The sequence below is a fragment of the Sphaerodactylus townsendi genome, linkage group LG10 (genome assembly GCF_021028975.2).
Source record: "Sphaerodactylus townsendi isolate TG3544 linkage group LG10, MPM_Stown_v2.3, whole genome shotgun sequence".
In the NCBI taxonomy this organism is placed as follows: Eukaryota; Metazoa; Chordata; class Lepidosauria; order Squamata; family Sphaerodactylidae; genus Sphaerodactylus; species Sphaerodactylus townsendi.
Window position 1 is genome coordinate 45043870 of NC_059434.1, and position 23123 is coordinate 45066992.

General features: G+C 42.5%; 1 protein-coding gene across 1 annotated transcript in view; it reads left to right on the plus strand.

The window, feature by feature from the left end:
• The window catches only part of DCHS2 (dachsous cadherin-related 2), a 127807-nt gene that overhangs the window by 50372 nt on the left and 54312 nt on the right, over positions 1 to 23123 (plus strand). The window contains exons 2-3 of the mRNA XM_048510090.1: positions 8363 to 8554; positions 14894 to 15125. Of these exons, the coding sequence (XP_048366047.1) occupies positions 8363 to 8554; positions 14894 to 15125 (424 nt within the window). The remainder of the gene's footprint in view (positions 1 to 8362; positions 8555 to 14893; positions 15126 to 23123) is intronic.

Below are 23123 nucleotides of genomic sequence, written 5' to 3' on the forward strand. Positions count from 1 at the left end.
CACCACTGGCCTCTGAAATAAATACCAAAGCCTATCGAGCCAGCTGCATCGGTGTGAACTTGAAAACTATCCCGCAACTCCCAAGGAACTTGCCAAAAGGAAACTCCGTTATAACGCTCCAGAAAACGTAACCATACCCCTAAGTCTTGGCGAAGACCAGAAGTAACCCTGACGTGATGATGGGGAACTGAATAGCCCGCCAAGGACCTTGCGAGGCGGGAACAGAAAGCCCTTCCCGGGGAGACAACCCTGCAGGCAAAGTTAAGGTGCCCAAGCAGGGACTGTATTTCCCGCAACCTGCATTTCTTTTTTGCACAGGTGTCTGCGATCAGTGCACGTAATGTTGTCAGCTTGTCGAGGGGCAGGGAAGATGTTCCTGCCACCGTGTCCAATTGAATTCCTAAGTAGGTTAAACAAGACACAGGCCCTTCAGTCTTGTCGGCCGCCAAAGGAACCCCAAGCTCGGCCAAGACCTGAAATGCTGACAACATCATCGCATTAACATTCGTAAGAGCCAGCTGCACCTACAAACAAAAAATCATTCAGATAATGCGTGACTTTCGCTGATGGCATGCATCCTTGATTGCCCATTCCAAAAGGTGCTAAATTTTTCAAAGGCTGCACAAGCTATAGAGCAACCCATGGGCATGCATTTATCGACATACCAATGTCCTTCAAATTGAAAACCTAACAGTTCGAAGTCCTTGGGGTGTATGGGCAGCAGACGAAAGGCTGACTGTATGTCACATTTTGCCAACATCGAGGCAGTTCCCACCTCCCGGATGAGACTCACTGCTTCATCCACAGTGGCATACCGAACAGAGCAGATGCCTGGGTCGATGAAGTCGTTCACCGACCCCCCTGCGGGGGTAGGACAAATGTTGTATCATCCTATACTCCCCGGGGGCCTTTTTGGGTACTACCCCAATGGGGGAACCCGGAGGTTGGGTAACGGAGGCTGTGCAAAGGGACCTGCAATTCTGCCCGCCAAGCATTCTTTTGCAATTTTGGCAGCCACTACCGCAGGCAATTCCCTGGCTGATTTTAAGTTGGGAGCTGAGGTTGCCACCCTACACCCTAAAATGGGATGTGAAAACCAAATTGAAATCCCTCCTTTAAGTACAATGCGTCTTCCCGACACGGATACCTGTCCAGCCATTGGCATAAAGGTTGCACACGCACCGGGGAAGGGGCAGACTCTGCAGAACCTCGACTTCAGGCCTTCTGGACGGGGAATGATCCTCCCTGGCCGCCACCGTCCTTCTTAGAGTTGCCGGAGCCAGGGTTCCGGCCACGTCGAAAGGGAGGCCGAGCCAGTTGCGGGCATTGTACTCTGGTGTGGGCCCCAAAGCAACGGGAACAGCTGTGCTCGAACCTACATTTATCCCTCTTACAGGAGCCTTGGTTAAAGGCCCAGCAAGCTAGGCTGGGAGGGTCCCTCTGGCCAAACCCTTTTTTCCTCGGCCCATCAGCCCCAGTTGATGCAGTAGCACCAGATGACGCAGTTTTAATTACATTTGTCATCCACGTCTGATCGTGTATTAGATCCCACCTGCGTCCCGGACGATGTGAGGCACTCTTGCCGAATGCCTCATCGTACTTGATAGCAGCCGCATCCCCTGATAGGGATCGTGCCCTCAAAACATTGGCCCAGTGAGCAGACAGATGCCAGGCCCTTAATGGGTAAGCAGCTCCTATCAGAGCCATATATTCCGCGAACCCTTTCAGCCAGTTGTCGAAGGAACGCTTCTGCTCTTTCTTGGCTGCCTCTTTCTTCTGGCTGAACGTGAACCGGTCTCTTCTGGATCCTCTTCCGGCCGCAGAACCGTGAAGATATCCACGTAGTAGCCATCTAGGGCTCTTTCTCTTAACTTTCTCGGCAAATGGGAGCCTGGGGGGTCCCCAGGGTCCCATGCTGAGCAGAAGGCTGAAGCCCCAGAGTTCCCAGCACTGTCCTCTACTGCGAGTTCCCCTTTCCTCCTTTGAGTAATCCAAAGGGGAAGAGCTGGCACCTTTTCCCCTCTCTCCCAATAATCCCCTGCTGCCTGTGCGGAATCCTCATCTGTAGACTCACCAGATGAGGATGAGCTAGGGGACCGCCGGGAAGACTTAGAACGACGAGAGGCCTTCCTCCTCCGTCTGGTTCTGGTTCGCACCCCAGCGGACTGGCTGGAAGAGCCTGCTGCGCCTTCAACACCGCCCGTCGGCCCTGGCAGAGTCCCAATCCCCGTTGCCGACTCTGGACCCTGAACTAATGGGTCGGCAGGTGCCGAAGGAGCCCAGGCCCCAGGAAGTGCTTGGTAACCCAAGCTCTGATGAACCTATGTCCCCCCAAAATTGGTGACAGGGGGACCTGCGCTCTGCTGGACCTGCGTCCCACTAAACTGACTGCCAGAAGCACTTTGAACTTGAGGAGGCCAAACGTATGGGAGCTGGTTCCCTGCGTGGAAACTTCCTGGCCATTGTCCAAAACCAGGGGAGGGGTTGAATTGCCCCAGCCATCCCATACCGGGGTTAACATTCATGCCCATATACGGAGAATAGGGATAGGTGTATGGCATAAAAAACAGAGGTTCCAGATATGGGCGGCCCACTTTGGCCATGAGGAGGCATGAGGACTGAGGGACTATTCATCCCGTCCGAATAGAGGGAGGGCGCAGGAGGTCCCGGAGGTCCCGGCCCCGGCTGCCCCAGCACCTCTATGCTAGACCCCTGCCCTAATCTTACGGCCTCTGGCCTGATTACTGAGGGTGCTCCAGGTATGGCAGGAGCCCCTGCGCTGGAAGAGGAGGAGATTGGACCTATTGTAGTAAAAGGAGCGGCCATCTCCCTGTCAGGGTGTGGTATGGCTGATTCAACTTCCGGAAGGGGGGCAGGAGCGGTCCCCACTTGCCCCTGTTCTAAAGCCCTGAGTGGCATTGTTTGGCCACCTTTTCGTGCCCTCTTCTTTGTGCCTTTGGGCTTCAACGGCATGGCACCGACTAATTCTACCAATAAATTGCTGTTGTTAAATCAAAACTTCTATCCGCCTTTGTCTGCTGTTTGTCCCTTTTTATATATCTAGAATAGATATATTTTCAATTTAAACAATTGCAGAGTTCTTGCAGCGTTACTGTGGCCTCAAAGGCGGAGCCAGTCACACAGCTGCCACCTCTAAAAACCACCCCCTTCTATTGGGCTTTGCAGCAGCCTGTAAAGCAGCCCGCCAAAATTTGTAACAAAATGGCCGCTGCCTTGTGGGGGCTTAAACTAACCAAAATGGCCGCCCGCCAAGGAGGACGAGAAGAACACGAATGAGTAGCCAAATGCAGGCTAAAATGGCCGCCGTTCCACTCCCCCCCAGTAAATGAGGCTGCTCCGCAAGGCCCGACAACCAGGCCCGACCTGCCTTCTTTAAGTTGTTTAAGGCAAAGGAGCGAACGAACGGGCCCTTCGATCGGCCGCTGCACAAACGGGTCCTTTGATCGGCCGCCGCGCTAGCCGGACCCTCGGAATCGACCGGCCGTACAGGCGGTCGAAAGGAGGCAATTCCCGCCCCTGGGGAGAAAGCCTCGTTGCCGCCTTCCTAATCCCGCTCCCCGCTAGACAAACAAAACAACCGGCCGCGGTCTGCTGGTACAGCCAGCCGCGACCGGCGCCTCCTCTCAATCGGAGGGAGGGGGGACAGGGAATCGCCGCCCACCCGGGCCCCGCGGGAGAGAACCTCGCCGAACGCCCGATCAGCCGCCCCTGCCTAAAGGCAGTAGGCAACAGCAGCAGCCGCGCGTCTGTTGGGCCGGCTCCGGCCGCCGACGGCGCTCCGCGCAATCGGGGAGGGTGCAAAGGAAAGGAAACGGCAACGACATTCCTCGCAGGCTCGGCAAGGCCGATCCTCCTCTCCTCAAGGCCGCAAAAAGGGAGCTCCTATTCGTCTCCCTTAAAACGATCTGGCCTTGAAAGAGGCCCAACCCCCGCCGACGCAGCCTTTTAAGGCTGCCAGAGGCCCCTGTCACGTGCCGGCACCCGGCCACGTGACCGCCTCATCCGGCCGGCGGGAGGAGGAAGAAGCCTCCAATCGTCCCTCCCCCCTTGCAACGGCGCCTCCAGGCTGAAGCCTGGGGCACGATTTTCTGTGGCTAAAGGATGTTGAAGATTGCTTGAGGGGGCATTGTTTACTAGATCGGTGCTAAATTTTGAAGTCCATGGGGGCTGCAGAGTTGTAGGTTATCTTTCATATTGTTTAGTATCTGCAAATGGATTTTTAGGGGCATCCCATTTTCTCCTTCTCCACTATTTCCTCTTTCCCTTCACAGAAAAGCCCCATAATGAATCCTCTCCTTTTTCTGATTCCTTCTTTCTCTCCACCAACCAACCTTCCTTTATGTGTCCCCCCGCCCCCACGCACCCCCACCCCATCTTCATCTTTACTCCCTTCCCTCCAGCAGCAAAAGAAGAAGAAGAGTTTGAATTTATATCCCCCTTTTCTCTCCTGTAGGAGACTCAAAGGGGCTTACAATCTCCTTTCCCTTCCCCCTCACAACAAACACCCTGTGAGGTGGGTGGGGCTCAGAGAGCTTCAAAGAACTATGACTAGCCCAAGGTTTCCCAGCTGGCATGTGTGGGAGTGCACAGGCTAATCTGAATTCTCCTGATAAGCCTCCACAGCTCAAGCGGCAGAGCAGGAAATCAAACCCGGTTTCTCCAGATTAGAATGTCCTGTTGGGTGGCCTGGCTTTTGGACCAGGTCCAGTTGTGTAGTTGGGTTACTCACAAAGACTTTCAGAAGATTTCCCCTGTATTCTCCTCACAATGCTATACCTCAGTCTCTTGGATCTTAGTCTGAAACTAACCACGACACAACACTGGGTTTTGTGGAGTGGCTAATACTAAACAAATAGCAAGTAACTGGGCCTAGGAAAGTTGTGCCTGTTGCATGGTTTCAAGTTGCCTGATGGTTGCTGTTGTGCCTGGCTCTGACTCTTCCCTCAAAGGCCAAAAGAACCCTGCCTCCTTCACCTTATACTGACATAAATCAAGGTTTGAAGGTTGGTTATACTGATGTGGCTTCCTTTAGCAACTCACCCAATGGCCACTGAGAGTGCATTTGTTACTTACTGTTTCTACTATTTTGGGGGGTTTTACCACAGTCCCCCTTTTTAAAGATTTCATATTTTTCTGCAGATCTGAGGCTGTTTTAGGTTTGCAACAAGACCAGTTTCATCTTTATGGTTCCAGTTTACAGATCAACAGAGTTTGGTGATAATAGATTGGGTGAGAAACAATATACTAAAAAAATAGAAAGAATCATGGAGAGTATGAAGAAGGTAAAGATAGAAAAATATGTGGAATTAGAAAGAAAGATTTTACTTAAATGGTATCGAACCCCAATACAACTAGCCTATATGATAAAAGGATTAAGCTCAAAATGCTGGCATTGTGGAGAAAAAGGAGCATATTATACTCATATGTGGATAGAATGTAAACTGGTGAAAAAGTTTTGGGAAAATATAATGAAATATGTAGAACACTTAGTAAAAGTAAAAATTGACATAAATAATGAATTATTAATTGTGGGGATAATAGATGATAAAAGAGTGAATAGAAGTTTGGAACCAATGTATAAAATAATGATAAGAGCAGCACACGCTGTGTTGGCGTTGGGCTGGAAAGATGATAAAAAATGGACAGTGTCAAAATGGTTGGAATATATATGGGAACAAATACAACTAGAGATTTTTGAAAAACTGACAAAAAATAAACTATGGGAAGAAAAGATGGAAGATATAATGAAACTATGGACAGTGTATGAAACATGGATGGAAGAAGCCGGATTTAACAAAGAAATATGGAACAAAAGAATAAGAAGAATGAATCTCCTACTGCTTGCATAATATAATTAATAGAAAGGGGGGGAGGGGGGGGAAATGAAAAAATGTATAGATAAAATGGAGAGATTGAATGTAACAAATGCATAATTATTCTATACAATAAAAATTTTTTAAAAAAAGAAACAATATACTAGATGTCAGTTCAGATAACATCAAGATACTGCTGGTCAACAGCATAGCCAGCCAAAGACTGAGATTGTCAACTATCCTGATTGGGGTTGCATTCCACTTGAAATACCAGGTTCATACTTTCCAGGCCATGTGTACTTGGACATTGAATACAATACACATGTAGCACATTTAACAAATGTTTATTGGGTTGCCAGCTGTGGCTTTTCTTTGAAAAACAAGTTTGGCCATAGTGATCTATGTCATGATAAAATTTAGATTAATTTATTGCTGCAATGCGTTTGATGTGGGACTATATTTATAGATTGTTTGGAAACTTCAGTTTGGCCAGGATTCAGCTACAGAAATGCTAGTTAGAGTTGGATTGTTTGAAACATATCTGGTCAGTCCTGGAAGAACTTCCCTGGCTTCCAGTTTGTTTCTTGGCACTGCTCGAAGGGCTAATAGTTGCCTTTAAAGTCCTCAGTGGACTGGAAGCAGTGTGACTTGTCTGTTCATGTATCTGAAATCTTCGTATTTGGAGTATTTGAACTGCTTGATCATTAAGAGTTTCACTGGAAGCCTTCTTTTCTTTAGAGAAGTAGGTGACTACTGGGGGACAGAGTTACCTTCAGTCATATTACCAGATGCAGAGGCATAGCTCCAAGGGAGCGGGGGGTGCACTACGCACCGGGCGCGTGCCCCTGTGGGGGTGTGGTGAGGGTGTTCCGAGGGCATGGTGGGGGTGTTCTGGGGTGGGATGGGGGTGGAGGATGCACCGGTGCACCGGGCGCTTTTCCCCCTTGCTACGCCTCTGACCAGATGTCTTTACTTTTGAATCTCATAGTGGTTTTGTGGAGGAGATACTCTTTTCAGAAGATATGTCCCATCTGTGGGCAATACCCTCTACGTTACAACCTTCAAGGTTATATTGAATAAGCACACACATATTCTAGGCTCTTAGTGGCTCTCAGGGAATATTAGGAAAGGTAAATAACATATCTCCATATGATTTTTACAAGCCTAGATTTTATTAAAAAGTCAACCAGAATAACACAGAGCTAAACTTTGTACGCAGAGAGTATTCAATATAGTTTATTTTGCTTATTTGTAATTTCAGTTCTAGTGTCACCCTGGGCAGCTCACAGAGTTGGTCTCCATACACTGACAGTGTCAAACTTGAGTACTTCTGTACATTACATCCTCTTTATGCTGGCAACGGCATTGACTGGTACACCCTCATTGTATTATACCACTTCTAAATTATGTGCTGTATGTTCAGATGCTCATTGTAACATATGTGGAAACCTGGCATGCCAGGATGAAGGGATTTAGCCAAGGCTTCGTCTGACATGCTGTCTAATGGAAAGGGGTGTAGTATAATGGAGGATTAGTTGATAATATTTAAATGACGGTATGGGGAAAACAATAGAAATACTTTCCACGCACTTCCATTTTTTAAAAGTTGGAGTCTGATGAACCTGCAAGATGAAAATGGCAGAACACTTTGTATGCCCAAAATGCTAAACAAATTGTCCTAGATAGTTTGATTGTTAAATGATTCCTCTTTAATGTGTCCTAGCTTCAATCTGTTTGTAAATTGATTTGACATACTTTTAACTACATGTGCCTAAGCTTCTTTAAGTACTAAGTATTTTAAGGGATAAAAATTACTGCATCCACGAGGAGCTAATTGTGTGCCTTGTAGAATATTTGGGCACTGGGTCTCTAGTTGTATTATTACAGGGGTTTTTTCTTGTGCTGGCCCAGTCATAGTGTCATTCGAAATGATGCTTTATTTAGGCGTGTTCCCAGGAGAAGCAGGGTAAACATTTTCCAAATCATTAATTTATTTGTTCATTTAAAAAAATCCTTCTGTTCTTTAAAGGAATTTGGGTGTGTGAAATTATGATCTATTACTTTTTGCTGAACCACGATGGAAGGCAGTTTCTGTGAGTCAAAATTTTTATGTATGTGGACGGGAAGCCTTCAGAAAGGTGATTCATTTTCTCAGGGGAAAGATTGCACCAGACTCACTCAAGCGATGGAAGAAGCAGAACAGAATCTCCAAACCTGCTTTAGAAGTCAGTTTCATGATTCAGTTCTGTAACCTTAATTTGATTGATTCAAAGCCTTATTCAAAGCAACTTGCAGAACTTCTGTCTATCACTATAGTTAGAGATAATTCTTCCGACGCTGTCCTGTGAAGGGCATTTGTAACCATTGTCGTGCCAACAGTGTTCAATGCTATTTTCAAAAGTTGATCATAGTTCCCTGACAAATTAAACTATAAGAATCCATTTTATTTGAAAATAAAATTGCTTGTTTGGGATGTGTCAATTAGAATAAAGGAAAGCCTAATTTTTTTCCTCCTTTACCATTTGCAGGTCAAGGCAACCGACAGAGACTCAGGCCATTTTGGCCATATTGAGTATTTTCTGTATGATGGATTCCATAACTATGAAAAATCGAAAGCATTCCAGATAGACCCAAGCAGTGGCCACATATGTGTGTCTCAGGACATTGACAGGGAAGAAGATCCTTCTGCTTATGATCTTTTAGTGAAAGCTACTGATGGGGTATGTTTAATCATGGATTATTCCTCTCTGGTTCTTTTTTTTCTTGCTGTTTTTCAGATGTAAAGGCTGAATGCATATTTAAATGGCATTAAAGTTAATTTGTAGATCATATTTGGCTTTGTTTTATACTCGATAACAAGAACTAGTAAAATGAAAGCCAAGAAGCCAGTGTGGGTAAATCAATTGGCCTATGCAAATGGTGAGCCTGTTCTGAAATCTTTAGTGTAGGAATAGACACACTGTTCTGTTCCAGCAGCCATGATGTCTGTGATATTGTCAGAGAGCTGCAGCGAATGTAAATATTGACCTGCTAGTAGTTACAGTCATTTGGTGCAATTAATTGTATTTAACAGTGGTAACTACAGAGTTGCATGTTAGCATATTTTTCATGGTGTGTGTCCTTTTCATTAACAGGGTAGGTGTCAGCTTTTCATCGGCAACACCATGTTGCTCACTTGAGGAAATGTACGTTATTACAAGCACAAATAGATTATTGTATTTCCTGTTATGCACTACCAGCTGTGGGAAGTTTAAGAGTTAAGAGTATACTAAACATACATGTGCACCTGGACTTCGTTATATTGATAACTGATATTTTCATCTTTATTACTTGTGAACTTATTTATGCTGCTGATCATCTACATCTGGCAATAGTGATTTCACCCAGATCGGTTACATTCTGTGAGGATATTTTCCCTTTTTTAACCTGCTACATATTCATTTTATTATGTTTGGTTTCATTTTAATCTGTGACTTAAAGTACCTATGAGGTACATGCAAGGACTGCACATGCGAATACAGAGGTCCCCCTCCCCCATAACATTTCTTTTCACCGAATTGCAAGCTGCTGCATCAAGTCACTTTCACTTCATCCACAAGTTTCAGGGGGGGATCCCTCTGGCAGTCTGAGGGCTCTGTCTTGAAAGGTCAGCCATACACTCCTGCCAAACCATAGTTTGGTTGTTTGGCTTGCACCTTAGGTTCACACACTGCATGTGTCTCTTTTGTGCTCCAATTTCCTCCCTTGCTTCCTGCCTTTATGGTAATGATTCTGTGATGTCTGAATTGAGCATTATTAGGACAGTAATTTCACCAATTTTCTGTGACCCTGACTGATGGCCAAACTACCCGATACACATCAATCCTGGCTTTTAGTCACATGTATGGTCCAAAGTGTTCTGCTGCTAGATGTGCCCGGGATGCTATGTGAGGAAAAGAGGGGTTCTCCTTTCTTTGCCATACTATTTTCCCAAGCAGAAATGGTTGCGGAAGGCACTGTTGGCCACACTGTTGTTCTTCCTGTGTCCTGCTACCATATGGAACCTCACAGCAGAACAAACAAGGTCCTCCAGTTGTTCCATTTGAAGGAAATAGTGCGGGAGGAGGGATTTGATTCTCCTCCTACCCCTCTGTGCAGCCCTCCTGAGCTACATCAAGCAATGGAGTGCTTTGGAAGGTGAGTTCCCCAGTCATATGTGTGACTTCAAGTCACATTGTATGTATTATGTAGTTCAGTCTTCAGTCTCGTATTCTATTTTCCTGTCTCAAGCAACTTTTGCTTGTAAATAAATATTTCAAAAAGATGGTAAAGAACAGATAATCTTTGAATTCGCTCCTTCTCTTATCACATGCATTAAATTTTGTGAGTGCTATTGTGAAGCAGTAATTTGAAAATTAAAAAGTGGAAAGGTTAACAGCTCAGTTTAACAACCTGATTAAAAAGTTAAACAAGAATTGTGAGACAATACACTGATAAATCTGGATTTGGTCTAGCACGCTTTATTTAGGCTAAACTACTTTTCAGGAATTAAATTATTTGATAACTAATGTCACAGTAAGTTGAGTTTCCCAGTGTAAAATTAAAGTCACAAAAATGTCTAATCAGATTAAAAGATCCTGTTTTTCATATTGAAGCACAATAGCATTTGTAAATTTTCAGCAAAGCAAGATTTAATGTCAGATTTATATTGCTGCAATTTAGGGGCTGATTGTTGAAATTTTAAAGATTAATAGCTATTTTGGCATTTTTGATTGAAGGGAAGATCACTGTTTTGAAAAACAGTTATTTGCTATAATGTTGCTTTTCTCAGAGGAGAGTTTTGAACGCCATTTAAGAGCTGTGTTAGCGTTCCTATTTGTTATACAAATTGGGTGCCAGAAGAGAGGAGAAAACCAGCAGGTACAGTAATCTGAGCTCAATAGCAATTTATCATAGTCATGACTCTATAACCTACCAAGAATACAAGAACTTGCCTTTGAAATTTAAACAGGAAGCGTTCGTTATTGTTCTGGCATGTACTCCATTCTATTTTTATAGCTCTATCAGTCAGCAGAATGATCAAATAAAAAATTTACTTGAGCTTTATAAACAAAATTATAGAAGTAATATTCTCAGAGGAGCAGGGCAAAATGTTCAGCTGCATATTTTAAATGCAGTTTTTTCATGAAGTAAAATCCTACCTAAACAGATCTTAATATCTCACTTTCCAGTACATAAGTATCATTGTTATGAGACTAGAAAGGGCAGCTGTTAGTTCCTGTAAATAGAGATCTTAACAATTTACCCTTGCCAAGTTAAGTTGTATTGTGGAAAAAAAATCATTTGCTCCATGTTGACAAAACATCTTGTGGCACCTTAAAGACCAACTAAATTATTGTGGCACAAGCTTTTGTGTTAGCCAGAGGTCACTTCATCTGGACCACATCTCTTGATATCAACCTGCATGATATCTTTGCCCCTCTTAGTGGTGTGGCAGTGAGTCTTTTTAGTTATCACCTTGATCCCCTGGAATGGTTTATCTGAAAATGTTGGAAAAGTGGCATTTCATTTGTTTGTTTGTTTGTTTGATCACCTGTCTCTCTGCCTAGTCACAGCCGCAAGCTTTCAGAACAATTCTTTTTTGAAGATCTGGTTGATGAGTGGATTGAGAGTGTATTTTGCATGTGTGTGATATTTGTTGCTGTCATAGCTTTCTAATGAATTTAGGCCTATTTTTCAATGGTTTGGCAAGCAGCTACTGGAGCAACAGTTTGTTTTGATGAAGAACATAAGAAAGAGCCTGCTGGATCAGACCAGAGTCCATCTAGTTTAGAACTCTGCTACTCGCAGTGGCCCACCAGATGTCTTTGGGAGCTCACATGCAGGATGTAAAAGCAGTGGCCTGCTGCTGCTGCTGCTGCCAAGCACCTGGTCTGCTAAGGCATTTGCAATCTCAGATCAAGGAGGATCAAGATTGGTAGCCATAGATTACTTACATCCTGGAGCACATATGAAATTGGTTCTTGCTTCGTTAGGCCACCTTGGGTCCCCTTTTTGTGGGAGGGCAGGCGGTAGGATATATTTTAAATAATAAATTACATGCATGAAGTTTTCATCAGTTTAACTGAGTGAAAACGCACAAAAGCTTATACCATAGTAATCTTGTTAGTCTTTAAGGTGCCACAGGACTCACTGTTTTATTTGAAGAAGATTCACATACCTGCCCCAATGTGGGTATTTTCTGTTTTATTTGATGTCATATGTGCTATGTCTCTGTTTTCACTCTTGTGTGACTGTATTTATTTAAATCTTCTATCCTGCCTTTGAACACAAACATTCCTCAGGACAGCTTTCAGTATACAGAATAATCAATACAAAAGACTGCAGAAATACCAAAATAACTTAGTATAAGATGGTTTATTAGTAACAGGCATTTAGCAATTTAGAATGTCCAGAATGAGTTCTCAGTTAGTTTACCAACAATGTTGCAGAGTAAATTGACCTCCACAGATCTGCGATTGTTCATACCTCTGCTCCCTACCCTCCGCTCCCAATAAAGTCTGCTGCTCAACAGGACATGAGAAGCTCCCATCTCTGCCTCTGCCTGGAGAAAAGAGCAGTTGTATTATTTGCTGTTTTGGAGCATCTTTTGCCTGCTCGAAAGCTCATCCTTTCTTTTCTGATGCCACAATAGGAAGGAAGGGCTTCTTCTTTTATTCTGAGCATTACATGAAAGAAGCCTAATGCAGAATATATAAAGGAGTTATGCCTATTATAGTCAATATAACGTGGTCTGCTGCAATAGAGCTGGAAAGTACTCCTTGCCCAAAGTCAGGTTCTGTGAATATTTGTGCAAATATAATGAAGTGCTTCTCCTAGTTAGGATGTATGGGGAAGATAATATATTTAGAAATGCCCATAAGGGAATAGGATGCAGGCACAGGATGCAAATCCATTTATTAGACAGACTTTGTAATCTGAAACAACCCCCTTTCAATTTCTGGCATTAGTCATCCTTGATGCTGCCTGAGGAGGGGAGAATGAGCTCAAGGGTGCAAAAGGACAACCACCTTGTGTGGAATAAAATTTGGCCGCAGCCTGTTTATTGGTATGCTGGCTGAAGGAAGCAGAGGTGCAGCATAAGGGACAGATTCGGCACTGGGCAGTGTGTCTGCTGTCCCACAGTGACCACAAGGCAGTACATCTGCTGTCCCCCAGTAATTAACTTCCCCCAGCCCGATGCATGGGGGAAAACCAACACCCAGAGCAGCAAGATAGTGGGAGCCATCTGGGCGCTGGCCTGTGGATGAACTCCCTTTGCTGTCAAAGGGCATGAGAGAGAGAGAGAAAAGAAGCCATTGTAGCTTAAGTGGAAGGGAGACTCGGGAAGGCCCAGTCTGCCCTTATTAGGCCATAGCCCCGCCCCGTCCACCTATATCACGTGCTCAAGCTGGCAACAGAATGGCCCCGCCTGCTGGGCTGGATGCCGGTGCTGAGCCCGCCCCTTTCCCTGCCCGCTCCCAGGCAGCAACAGTGGCCAAGGTAATTCTCAGCCACTCTTTAACGTCCTTTTGCTTCATTTGGGGAAAAGTAAGGTTATTGTTTATCTTCTAAAACCCCTTTCAGAACAAAACAAGCTTTTCTACAAAATCCATCGCTGACTTTAGCTATAGCATGTACAAAATCAAGTTCTCTTCATTTTACACAATTCTCTTTATGTTCTTTAGACATTTAATGATGATGCTTTGTGAGTATGTCATGACAATCTCGATGCCAGCTGAAATAGACAAATGTAGCTGTATATGCAAATGTAGGAAAAAGAAAAGGCTAATTGAGAGAGAATGTTGACACTGTCTCAACACCATGACAATCCATGCTCACAAAGGAACAACAATCAACAAAAGATCCTGTGTAGTTTCCTGGGAGATGTTACTTTAGAGAGCAAAAGTTTGCATAGAGCATTCTGCTAGAGTGCTAGGGAAGAGCTTCATAGTTCTTGACCTAGCAAGTATTAGAAGCTGCTTAATTTCATTAGAGCAAATGACTATCATTGTCTGCTGCCATAGCAGACTTGCACACCACCATAGAATTTTCCGTTCTCATAAGTATACGTCCATTTTTGCATGTCTTTGTTAACTGTTTGCATGTTTGTCTCCGTGCAGTAGCATTCCTTTAGCAGACTTTGGGATTCCACTGTTTTAACTTAATGTGTCCCTTTCTTAAACAGAATGTACATTCCCTACATTTCTTATCAAAGTACCTATTGCAAGTGTGCCAAATCTTTACCATTTCTCCCCCCCCCCTCCCCCACACACAACATTACTATTTTGCATGATTTGAAAGGTCACTTGCAGTTTGGTTGGCTTTATCCATCCGGTGCGCCTTTAACCTTTATACATCTTTGCTCTCTTTGCAAAGTAGTACAAACAGTGCAACGTTTTAAAGACAGTTTTTAGATTCTTCAGAAATTTAGCTGCAAATGAAGCACTGACATTTGTGGGCACAATGTTAATTAATGAAACTTTGTAGTTATACATGGGATTGAACCACAGGAGAGGATATGAAAAGTACTTAAGTTTCCATTTATAAGTAGCTCAATCCTGTGTGAAGTAATGTCTGTCTTTTTTGTGTCAAAGAACTTGGTTCAGCTAAAGTTCATTTAACATTAATTATTGCCTTACCTGATAGACAAGCAGAACTTTCCACACTTTCATCTAAAACCAAAGTAAGTGTATTTAAAGATTTTTCACCCTACATTTATCCTTTAATTCTTTTCTGCTCGGCAAACACTGAGCCTTCTTGTTGAGTGAAATTTTGAGAGTGGTATGGCGAATTGCTTTTCCAGTATATGTAATGTGTGCAATATCTTAACAACTGCATTCTCTGTAAGAGATTTTTAAATAAAGAACACAGGCTGTGTCACATTGGTACCCAGAGGCCTTTAAGTGGGACGCTTCCTTAGGCCAACTCAGATTATTGGAGTGTCTAGCAAGATAAAATATCCAGAATTTATATCTTTGTAATTAATGTTTCAGTACAATTGCTATAAGACTTACTGTTTGTTTTGGTTTATTCAAAAGGGTGGGCTAAGTGCCCAAGCTTTTCTTCGCATTGAGATAGAGGACATTAATGATAATCACCCTATCTTCAACCCTGAAACTTACATGACAAGCATCAGCAATCATATGCAGCCAGGAACTGAGGTCATGAATGTTGTTGCTACAGACAAGGATTCTGGGATATATGGAGCTGTAACTTATGAAGTGGTACCAGGTGACTTCTCTTCCCTCTTCACAGTGGATACGACAACAGGTATGATATAGATGCATGTGACAGTGAGTTTTTAATCACAAAGATTATTACAGAATCTTGAAATGCAAACATTAATTGCTGTATCTTTAAAATGTAAATGTTTTAGTATCATGTTCCCCTAAATGATTTTCCGTTTGACTGTCAAACTCTTAAAAAAGGGCTCAGGCAGTGCAATACCTGTGAATCTTCCAACGTTTTCCTTCCTTTCATTACAAGGCTAGCCAGTTGGAAAAAGTGTCGTAATGTAGCCTTCACTTTGACCTGCTAGTTTTGAGAGTGTCCTCTATATTTGTGGGATTTCAAACATTTGAGGCAGCCTAAGGAGGTGCAGTTCAGCCTAGGGGGATACAGTTCAGCAATTGATTCATTACATAGGCTTGCTGATCACAAGTTGCTTTACAGAAATACGAAATTGGATATACAGGGCCAGCTATGCCAGCTATTTTCAGTACAAGATTACTGAGAGAGACCACATTTATAGGAGCTTATTGCTCACACTCAACTGAATAGGGTTTCCAGCTCTGGGTTAATAAATTCCTGAAGATTTCGGGGACTTGGGAAAGGTTTGAGAAGAGGAGGGATTTCTGTGGGCTATAATGCCATAGAGTCCACCTTCTAAAGCAGCCATTTTCTCCAGAGGAAGTGATCTGTGCCACTTGGAAATATCTTGTAATCCCAGGAGATCTCCAGCTACCACTTGGAGGTTGACAGCCTTACAACTGAATGTCCTTCAGAAGGCTTGTTAATTTTTCTAACAAGCTGGACATTGTAGCTTTTTTTTTCAAAGAAGAGCATGGTGTAGAGTTATTTTTTTAATCAAATCCAGTTGATTTTTGTTTCTCACTAACTAAAGGTCATTTAAAGAAGGGAATATTGGACTTCAGAAGTAAATTTGTGAAAATGGTAGCAGTGGTTTTCATATACCAGTTTTTTGGAATCACCACTGTCTTCATAATTTTTGCAAGAGTTAGAATGAATATAAAAAAGAAAATATAGAAAGCATACTTATCACCAAACTGTCTCCTGTAAAAATAGATCAGTGTTGGGAGTAACCATGCAATCAAAACCCTATTTCAGAAGAGATTTCTACTTCACAGTGGAAGTGCTTTTTAATAGCTACTGAACTCCTTAAGGAGAGTTTTATTTCCAAAGAACACATTTGTCAATATGAAAAAGAAATAACTTACTAAATGTAGTAAGCTATATTTTTTCTTCAGTTCAATGAAGTTATGTGCAGTTGCTCAATTTATCAGTTTGCACCCATTGACGTGTTTGAAATTTGCATTTTATCAGTACAATCCAGTCCCTTCTGCCTTCCCTCGAAATCAGCATCAGTTCTCCCACTGATGCTGGTGATTATTGATTGATCGCTTATCAACTGTTGTATTTTAAACAAAATGGATTCCAAGCAAAATGGTTGTTGGAAACCATGGTGGTTTTCTTTTTTCAGTGACTTATCGACTGAAGAAGCAGGTTCCTTGCTGTGGTTTTAGACAACATGTAAATACATTTTTGGCTGACAGCTTGTTTTTTGTGAGAAGACAGTTAAAAATCTACTGAAAGTGTTATGTATCCTAAAAATGATCTTGTAAAAGTGCAGAAAAAAAGAGAAGCGCTCAGATTTCAAACAAGTAAAGGTATTTTGAATTATTTCCGTTTAACTTAGAAGAAAAAACTTCTCCAATGACGTTAATTATGAAGAAATGCCTGAATGTGGGGCACAGTCACATTTACATAACTAGCAGTTTACCTTTTGTCATAAAGGGACACACCTCACCTTAAGCATCTCCAGTCATTTCAGTACAGCTTGGGTAAAAGCAGGATTTGGTGGGTTGAGCTTTGAAGTATTTTGTACATGAGGTAATATTTTTGGTTCCTTCATAGTTTACCTCAAGGTGTTAATCACACTGGATTATATCAATAACTGCTTAGCAAAGACAGACATTAAATGCCGGAGATATGTGGTGGTACAACATTTGACAAATGGCAACAATAACATAAATTAAATTGTGCTATTTTCTTTAAGTTTTAAAAAGCTATGTTTGATTCAATGCTTTTTACTTTATGATTTATTACAGGAAGAATTGCTCTTTTTTAACTACATGTGGCATTTTTTATGGTATATAGTAAACCAAAATCGATGCACACATGAAAGAGTTCACATGAGTAAAGACAGATTGGAAGACTGAAATAGTTTGTTTTGGAACATTCTGAAACCACATCCTTTTGAAGAAAACCTCTTCATTACTTTTTTGTTAAATCTGCATAAGTAATTGATAACACATTCAGGCCATTGGAAGTAAGTGGGACTAGGTTAATGCATTTGGCTTTGACCTTTTAAAATTAGTTGTTCATTCCGTGACAGGAATTCTATTGGTGGCTTGAGTCTAGCCAGTAATGGATCAAAATCTCTGTCAAAGAAATGCCACAGAATTTAACCCAGGGAAGATTGAGGTATATTTAAGTATGGTGTAGACTGGAAAAAATTATGTTTGAAACTACTCAGTTGGGAATTTGCAGTAGAAGGTTCTGGACCTAAGCCAAAACATTTGGTCCAGGAGAAATATTCAATGATCTAGCCAGAAGCAGACATTTAGTTGGTGGGCTCATCTGCTAGGAAATTCTGTAGAGCCTTGGGCAGAGATTTTTCAGAGCCCTATTGCTGAAAGTCCTTTTTTGCTGGAGAAATCAGGGGTTGAATCTGGAACCTTCTGATTGAAACTCATCTGCCACTGAACTCTGATGCTTTCCCTTTTTGGATCTAAGACAGTGACTCTGCTATAACTGATTTAAACTCACCAAATTTTGACCTAGGTCTTTGAGGTGATTGGCCCAAACTGGTTGAAAAAGGAAGTATGTTTGTCAAAAAAAGTCACCAATCTGGAACCAGTTGGGTAGAATCAAGCTATGGTTGCCATGGTTGCCTATTTGTATTATACAGTTCTCTAGTTTTTAAATGCTGACTTTAAGATAGACAATTTTTGATTTGGCAGCTCATCCTGGGCCAGATCTCTAGTCTTCTGTGTCTTAGTTGCTTCTAAAATGTACAGTTTTCCTTATCCTACCTGATTTTTGTACCTTGATTCCAGTGCAGCCCCTCACACCCCTAGTGGTTTTAGTTGACGATCTCTACCTGAATGTAAACAAAGGTCATGTTTTTCAGTTTTGTCTGCAGTACGTGACACAGTAGATTATATAACCCCATTCAGGCATTTGGAAGCAGAAGTAGATATCTGGGGATGATCCTTGGACTGGTTTAAATCGTTCCCCATGCATCACTCTTAAACAATTGCCATTGGAGACCAGCTGCAAAGGCCAGGGGCATGCTAAGTTCATGGACAGTGGACTACACCCAAACACAGGATTTGCATTCACCAATACTGCTGCTTCTGCAGGGAATGCAAATATGAATCACTCCCTGGACTGAAAAGCCCTACCTGTAATACTATACTATCAACCACACCTTTGCATAGCAAGTTCCACCCAAACACTTACTGATTGGTACCCCACCTGGGGACATGACAATTTATATCCCACTAAAACGTTCCCTTCTCACTGGACACAGTGTATAACAGACTTCCCTCTGTGATAAACCTCTGAAGATGCCAGCCACAGATGCAGGCGAAACGTTAGGAACAAAATCCAACAGTCCATGGCCACACAGCCTGGAAAACCCACCACAACCAGTTATCTTGTAGAGTTCCTCATTTTGCAGTTTTATCCCTTATGTTATTCAACCTATCCTTAAAGCCTTTAGGAGAAACTATTCATAGCTTTGGAACTGGATATTGTCAGTGTGTGGATGACACCCATCTTTACATCTCTGTATGAAAATCTCCAGATGATACAGTAGAGTTTCCGAGCTGCTGCCTCACTGTGGTAGTTGAATGGCTAAATGCAAATAAATTGAAACTAAATGCAGACAAAAAGGAAGTGATGCTGGTTGGAAAGATACATCCTCCAGGACCTTGTGCTTCCCATTTTTGATGAGGTTCAGCTAATAGTAGCTGACTCAGTTAAGAGTCTTAGAGTTATACTGGATCCAGCATTACTTCTGGAGAAGTAACTTAATGTGGTTGCAAAAAAATTGCTTTCTTCCAACTCACTCTAACCCCCAAGATGCCCCATTACTTTGGTTTAGCCAGTCTGGTCACCTGGGTCCATGCCACGGTAACATCTAATCCTCAGAGGGGAATCGACCACTGAAAACCTAGTGGGGGAGCTCTTTTAAAGCGACAGTTTGCTCTCCCGCACTCAGGTCTTGGTCACATGTGCCAGGTCTAGCTTATGAGCCAGCTGGTAAACCAGTAATGTTCCGGTCTTAGTATTGATGGACCTGAATTTAACAGAATGAGTGCCGGAGAAGGGTTCAAAATCCTAATTCCACCACCTTTGTCTCGTGGGATGGGATGAAGGTTAGAAGTGGTCTGAGCATAATCATATCTCGGGTCCCTTCTCTTAATATACCTCCTCCCACTGCTTGGTGTATGGAACCTGTTCTGGAAACTAATAGATTCAACTGGTTTCCAGAACATGAAAGAAGCTTTATTATGAAAGATTAAACTATAGTATATATATGGAAATATCCATCCTAGTAGTAGAATACAGAATCCAAGGAAATATCTGAGTTATATTATGCTAGTTACCTTTAGACAGAGCAAACACATTCCCCAGTCACTGTGTCTGGGTGAAGCATTGAACTTAAGACAATGGAAAAGTTCACTTTTTAACATTTCTGCCTATTTAGGTGAAAACCTCCACCTTCCTAATCCAGAGCTAGGAGTCCTGCTCCTGCTAGAAGCTGCTCTGCTCTGTGCCCGTAGGATCCTGTGGCACATAGCCTTTGTCTCTCTCTCCCTGATTGAATTTTATGATGCCTATCCATCAGATCCCCTTTGGCAAGTAGGCCCAAATGGTTGAACTACAGTTCCTGTTTTCATGACCCTTTCCTCCAGGGAAAGTAAGCAGTTTTCCATGGGTTCAGGAACCCCAATCGTAACAGTTTCTATACCACTTGAAGTATCATGTTTAAAGCTCATGCTCTGTTTAGATACGTTTGAGATTTCTGTTTGTTTTCAGATTTCTGTAGCCTAAACACTATTATATTACTCACTGAATGTCCCATCCTGTTGATTGTACTTGTTTTAGGCCAGTGATGGCGAACCTTTTCAAGACTGAGTGCCCAAATTACAACCCAAACCCCACTTATTTATCGCAAAGTACCAACACGGCAATTTAACCTGAATACTGAGGTTTTAGTTTAGAAAAAAACAGTTGGCTTTGAGGCACATGTTACTTGGGAGTAAACTTGGTGAAGCAACCGTGCAACGCTTTGCATGGGTGAACCACGACCCTAGGAGGGTTTACTCAGAAGCAAGCCCCATTGCCAGCAACCGAGCTTACTCCCAGGTAAAGGATCATGCCCAGGCCAGCCTAGGTGTGTGTGTGTGTGGGGGGGGGGGGTAATTTTCCACACACACCCATGATGAACTCTGTGCACACATGCCCATAGAAAGGGCTCTGAGTGCCACCTCTGGCACCCGTGCCATAGGTTCGCCACCACTGTTTTAGGCTATGTAATCTGCCTTAAGTCTCAGTGAGAAAGGAAGACAATTTATAAGCCAATCATCATCATCAACAACAACAATGACAACCAGCTTCATGGCAGTCAGTTCAACATCCAGACTACTGTTATCTTATAAAGCTAAACTGTAGAGTTCTAATGCTTCCCAAGCTTGTTAAATGATATGCTTCCCCTGAAGTTTGGGTGTGTATTGACAGATTTGGCCCTGTAAGAATATGACATCTGTTGTATCAAACAAGTGTCCATCAGTACAACCACCTGTTAATACCTATAATTGTATGTTTCTGGAAAACCCACAAATACAGCATAATGGCAACAACCTCCCTCATGCTATATTACTTTGTTTTCTTTGTATCTTACCTGCTCACAAGATGCAATTTTATTTAATTCTTAGTCCTAGCCAATTAACATTGACCTGTCTCAGTATTAAGTTTCTTCAGCTGCCAGATTTGAAGGTGAATTTGGGTGATGGACCGTGCACACCTTTTTTAGCCATCTGGCTGCTGTCTGAGTTCTCTGTCAAATCATGCTTGTTGGGAACCATCTGGATATAGTTGTTGCGAAGAATTAATCTATATCATTTTGCTTCCTTATGATTTTTCTCTTCTTGCTAAAGTTTTCTTCAAACATTCGTATTTATTAGTTGGAAGATCTGGAGGGAAAATATGATCTGGAGGGAAAATATGCCTTTTAATGAACCTGCTGAAAAGTTTCCCCTCTGCCCCCTTCACCAACAAATGAATACTTAACTACCAATAGCCAAAACATATGTTGAATACTGACAGCATTAATTGCTTATCAGTATTTCAGAAACTGTAAAAAATGAGGACATCTGTAAATACAAAATCAACCTTGTATGTCTATAAAGTGGTGCTGGGTGGTGAAGATTGAGAAAGTCTGAGAACAATTGAAAGAGTTGTAACAGAAGGTTGCCAGTAGTTTCATACCAGCCATGCTATACTTGACTGAAACATGCTGTAGACTAAATTCTTTTGGAGAAAGAAGAATGGTAAAGGTGAAGAGAGATTGTTCACCATTATGGCCTGGGTACACATTACAAGGTATTCTTTATATGCTTTGCATTACTTGCTTACCAACAGTAAGCAGTTGACCTACTTTTTAGCAATAAGGTGCATGCTGATCTGTGACCCACATTGTGCTAATTGCTTCTGGTGGTGATTGTTGGCATACCTCCTGTGGGAAGATTTGGACTGGGGTTTCTTGGATTCCTCAAAGGTGGAGAGTTACCTGTAGTTAACCTGTTACAGCTGTTATTTAGCCTGTCAGCATGTTATTTACTTAGAGATAAGCTGATTTGCTTATCTCTAGGTAAGTGCAGACCTATTTCTGACAGAAGGCTAGAGATAGTTCACGGTACGTAATTAAGAATATGTCTTAGTACTGCTGTACATTTCCCAAATAATAACAAAGAAGCAGCAGCCACCAGGGAGTGAAACTAATTTACTGTACAGTAATTGCTGAAAAATATGTGTGTGCTAATGTAACTCAAATAATTAAGCCTAGTTCTCGGTTTTAATTAGCCTGAATGACAAGTTGGAATACAATTCTGAAGTTTTGAGCAAAAATATACATGAATATTATTTTAACATTTAATTTGTGCAGTGCTATCTATTCAAATGGCACGCTCCAAATTTTTCATTTGTATAGTATGTTCATGAATCAAATGAGATGCCTCTTCCAGATTATCTATGCCATATATGGTGGTTTTATTTGATAACTTGTTTTGGTTTTCGTTCACTGGGTGATGATGTAAAGGTTGGTGGACTGTAAAATCCTGAAGCTGTCAGAGGGAGAACAAGGGGCAACTAGATACACTTTCCTGTTTTATTTAGATCATACCACTGGGATTGGGTAAGACCACAGACAGAACAGGCAACTCAACTCAAACCCTCTCTGTGGGTTTTCAAGGCTATTAATTTGTCATATGACTCCTTTGGTGTCACCTGTCCAATTGACGTCTACATTAATTCAACCAGAGTTGACATCAGGGACATTTGCAGGGAAGCTACATGGTCCTTGCTAATGTTCTTCATTAAGCATTACTCCATGGCTATTGACTCCCCAAGGGATTCTGTGGTGGACAAGGCAGTTCTGCAGGTGCTGTTCAAATACAAAGCCTAACACACACTGTACTTGAGCTTGCTAGTCTCCCAATGAGGGGCTGCCCAGAATATCCACAAAGATGAAATACAGCATTGCACTTACCTGTGCAACTGTAGATCATCGAGTGGGTTTCTGTGCAGACACACATCCCTCCCTCCTACTCCATCATTGACTGCTATTTATCACACCACACTGCAATGGTATTATTGTTAACTCTTTACTACTTCTTGTCGGGCCACGGTGGTAGTAGAAGAACTGAGAGAAGAGCATTCTTCCCCATCCCATCACAT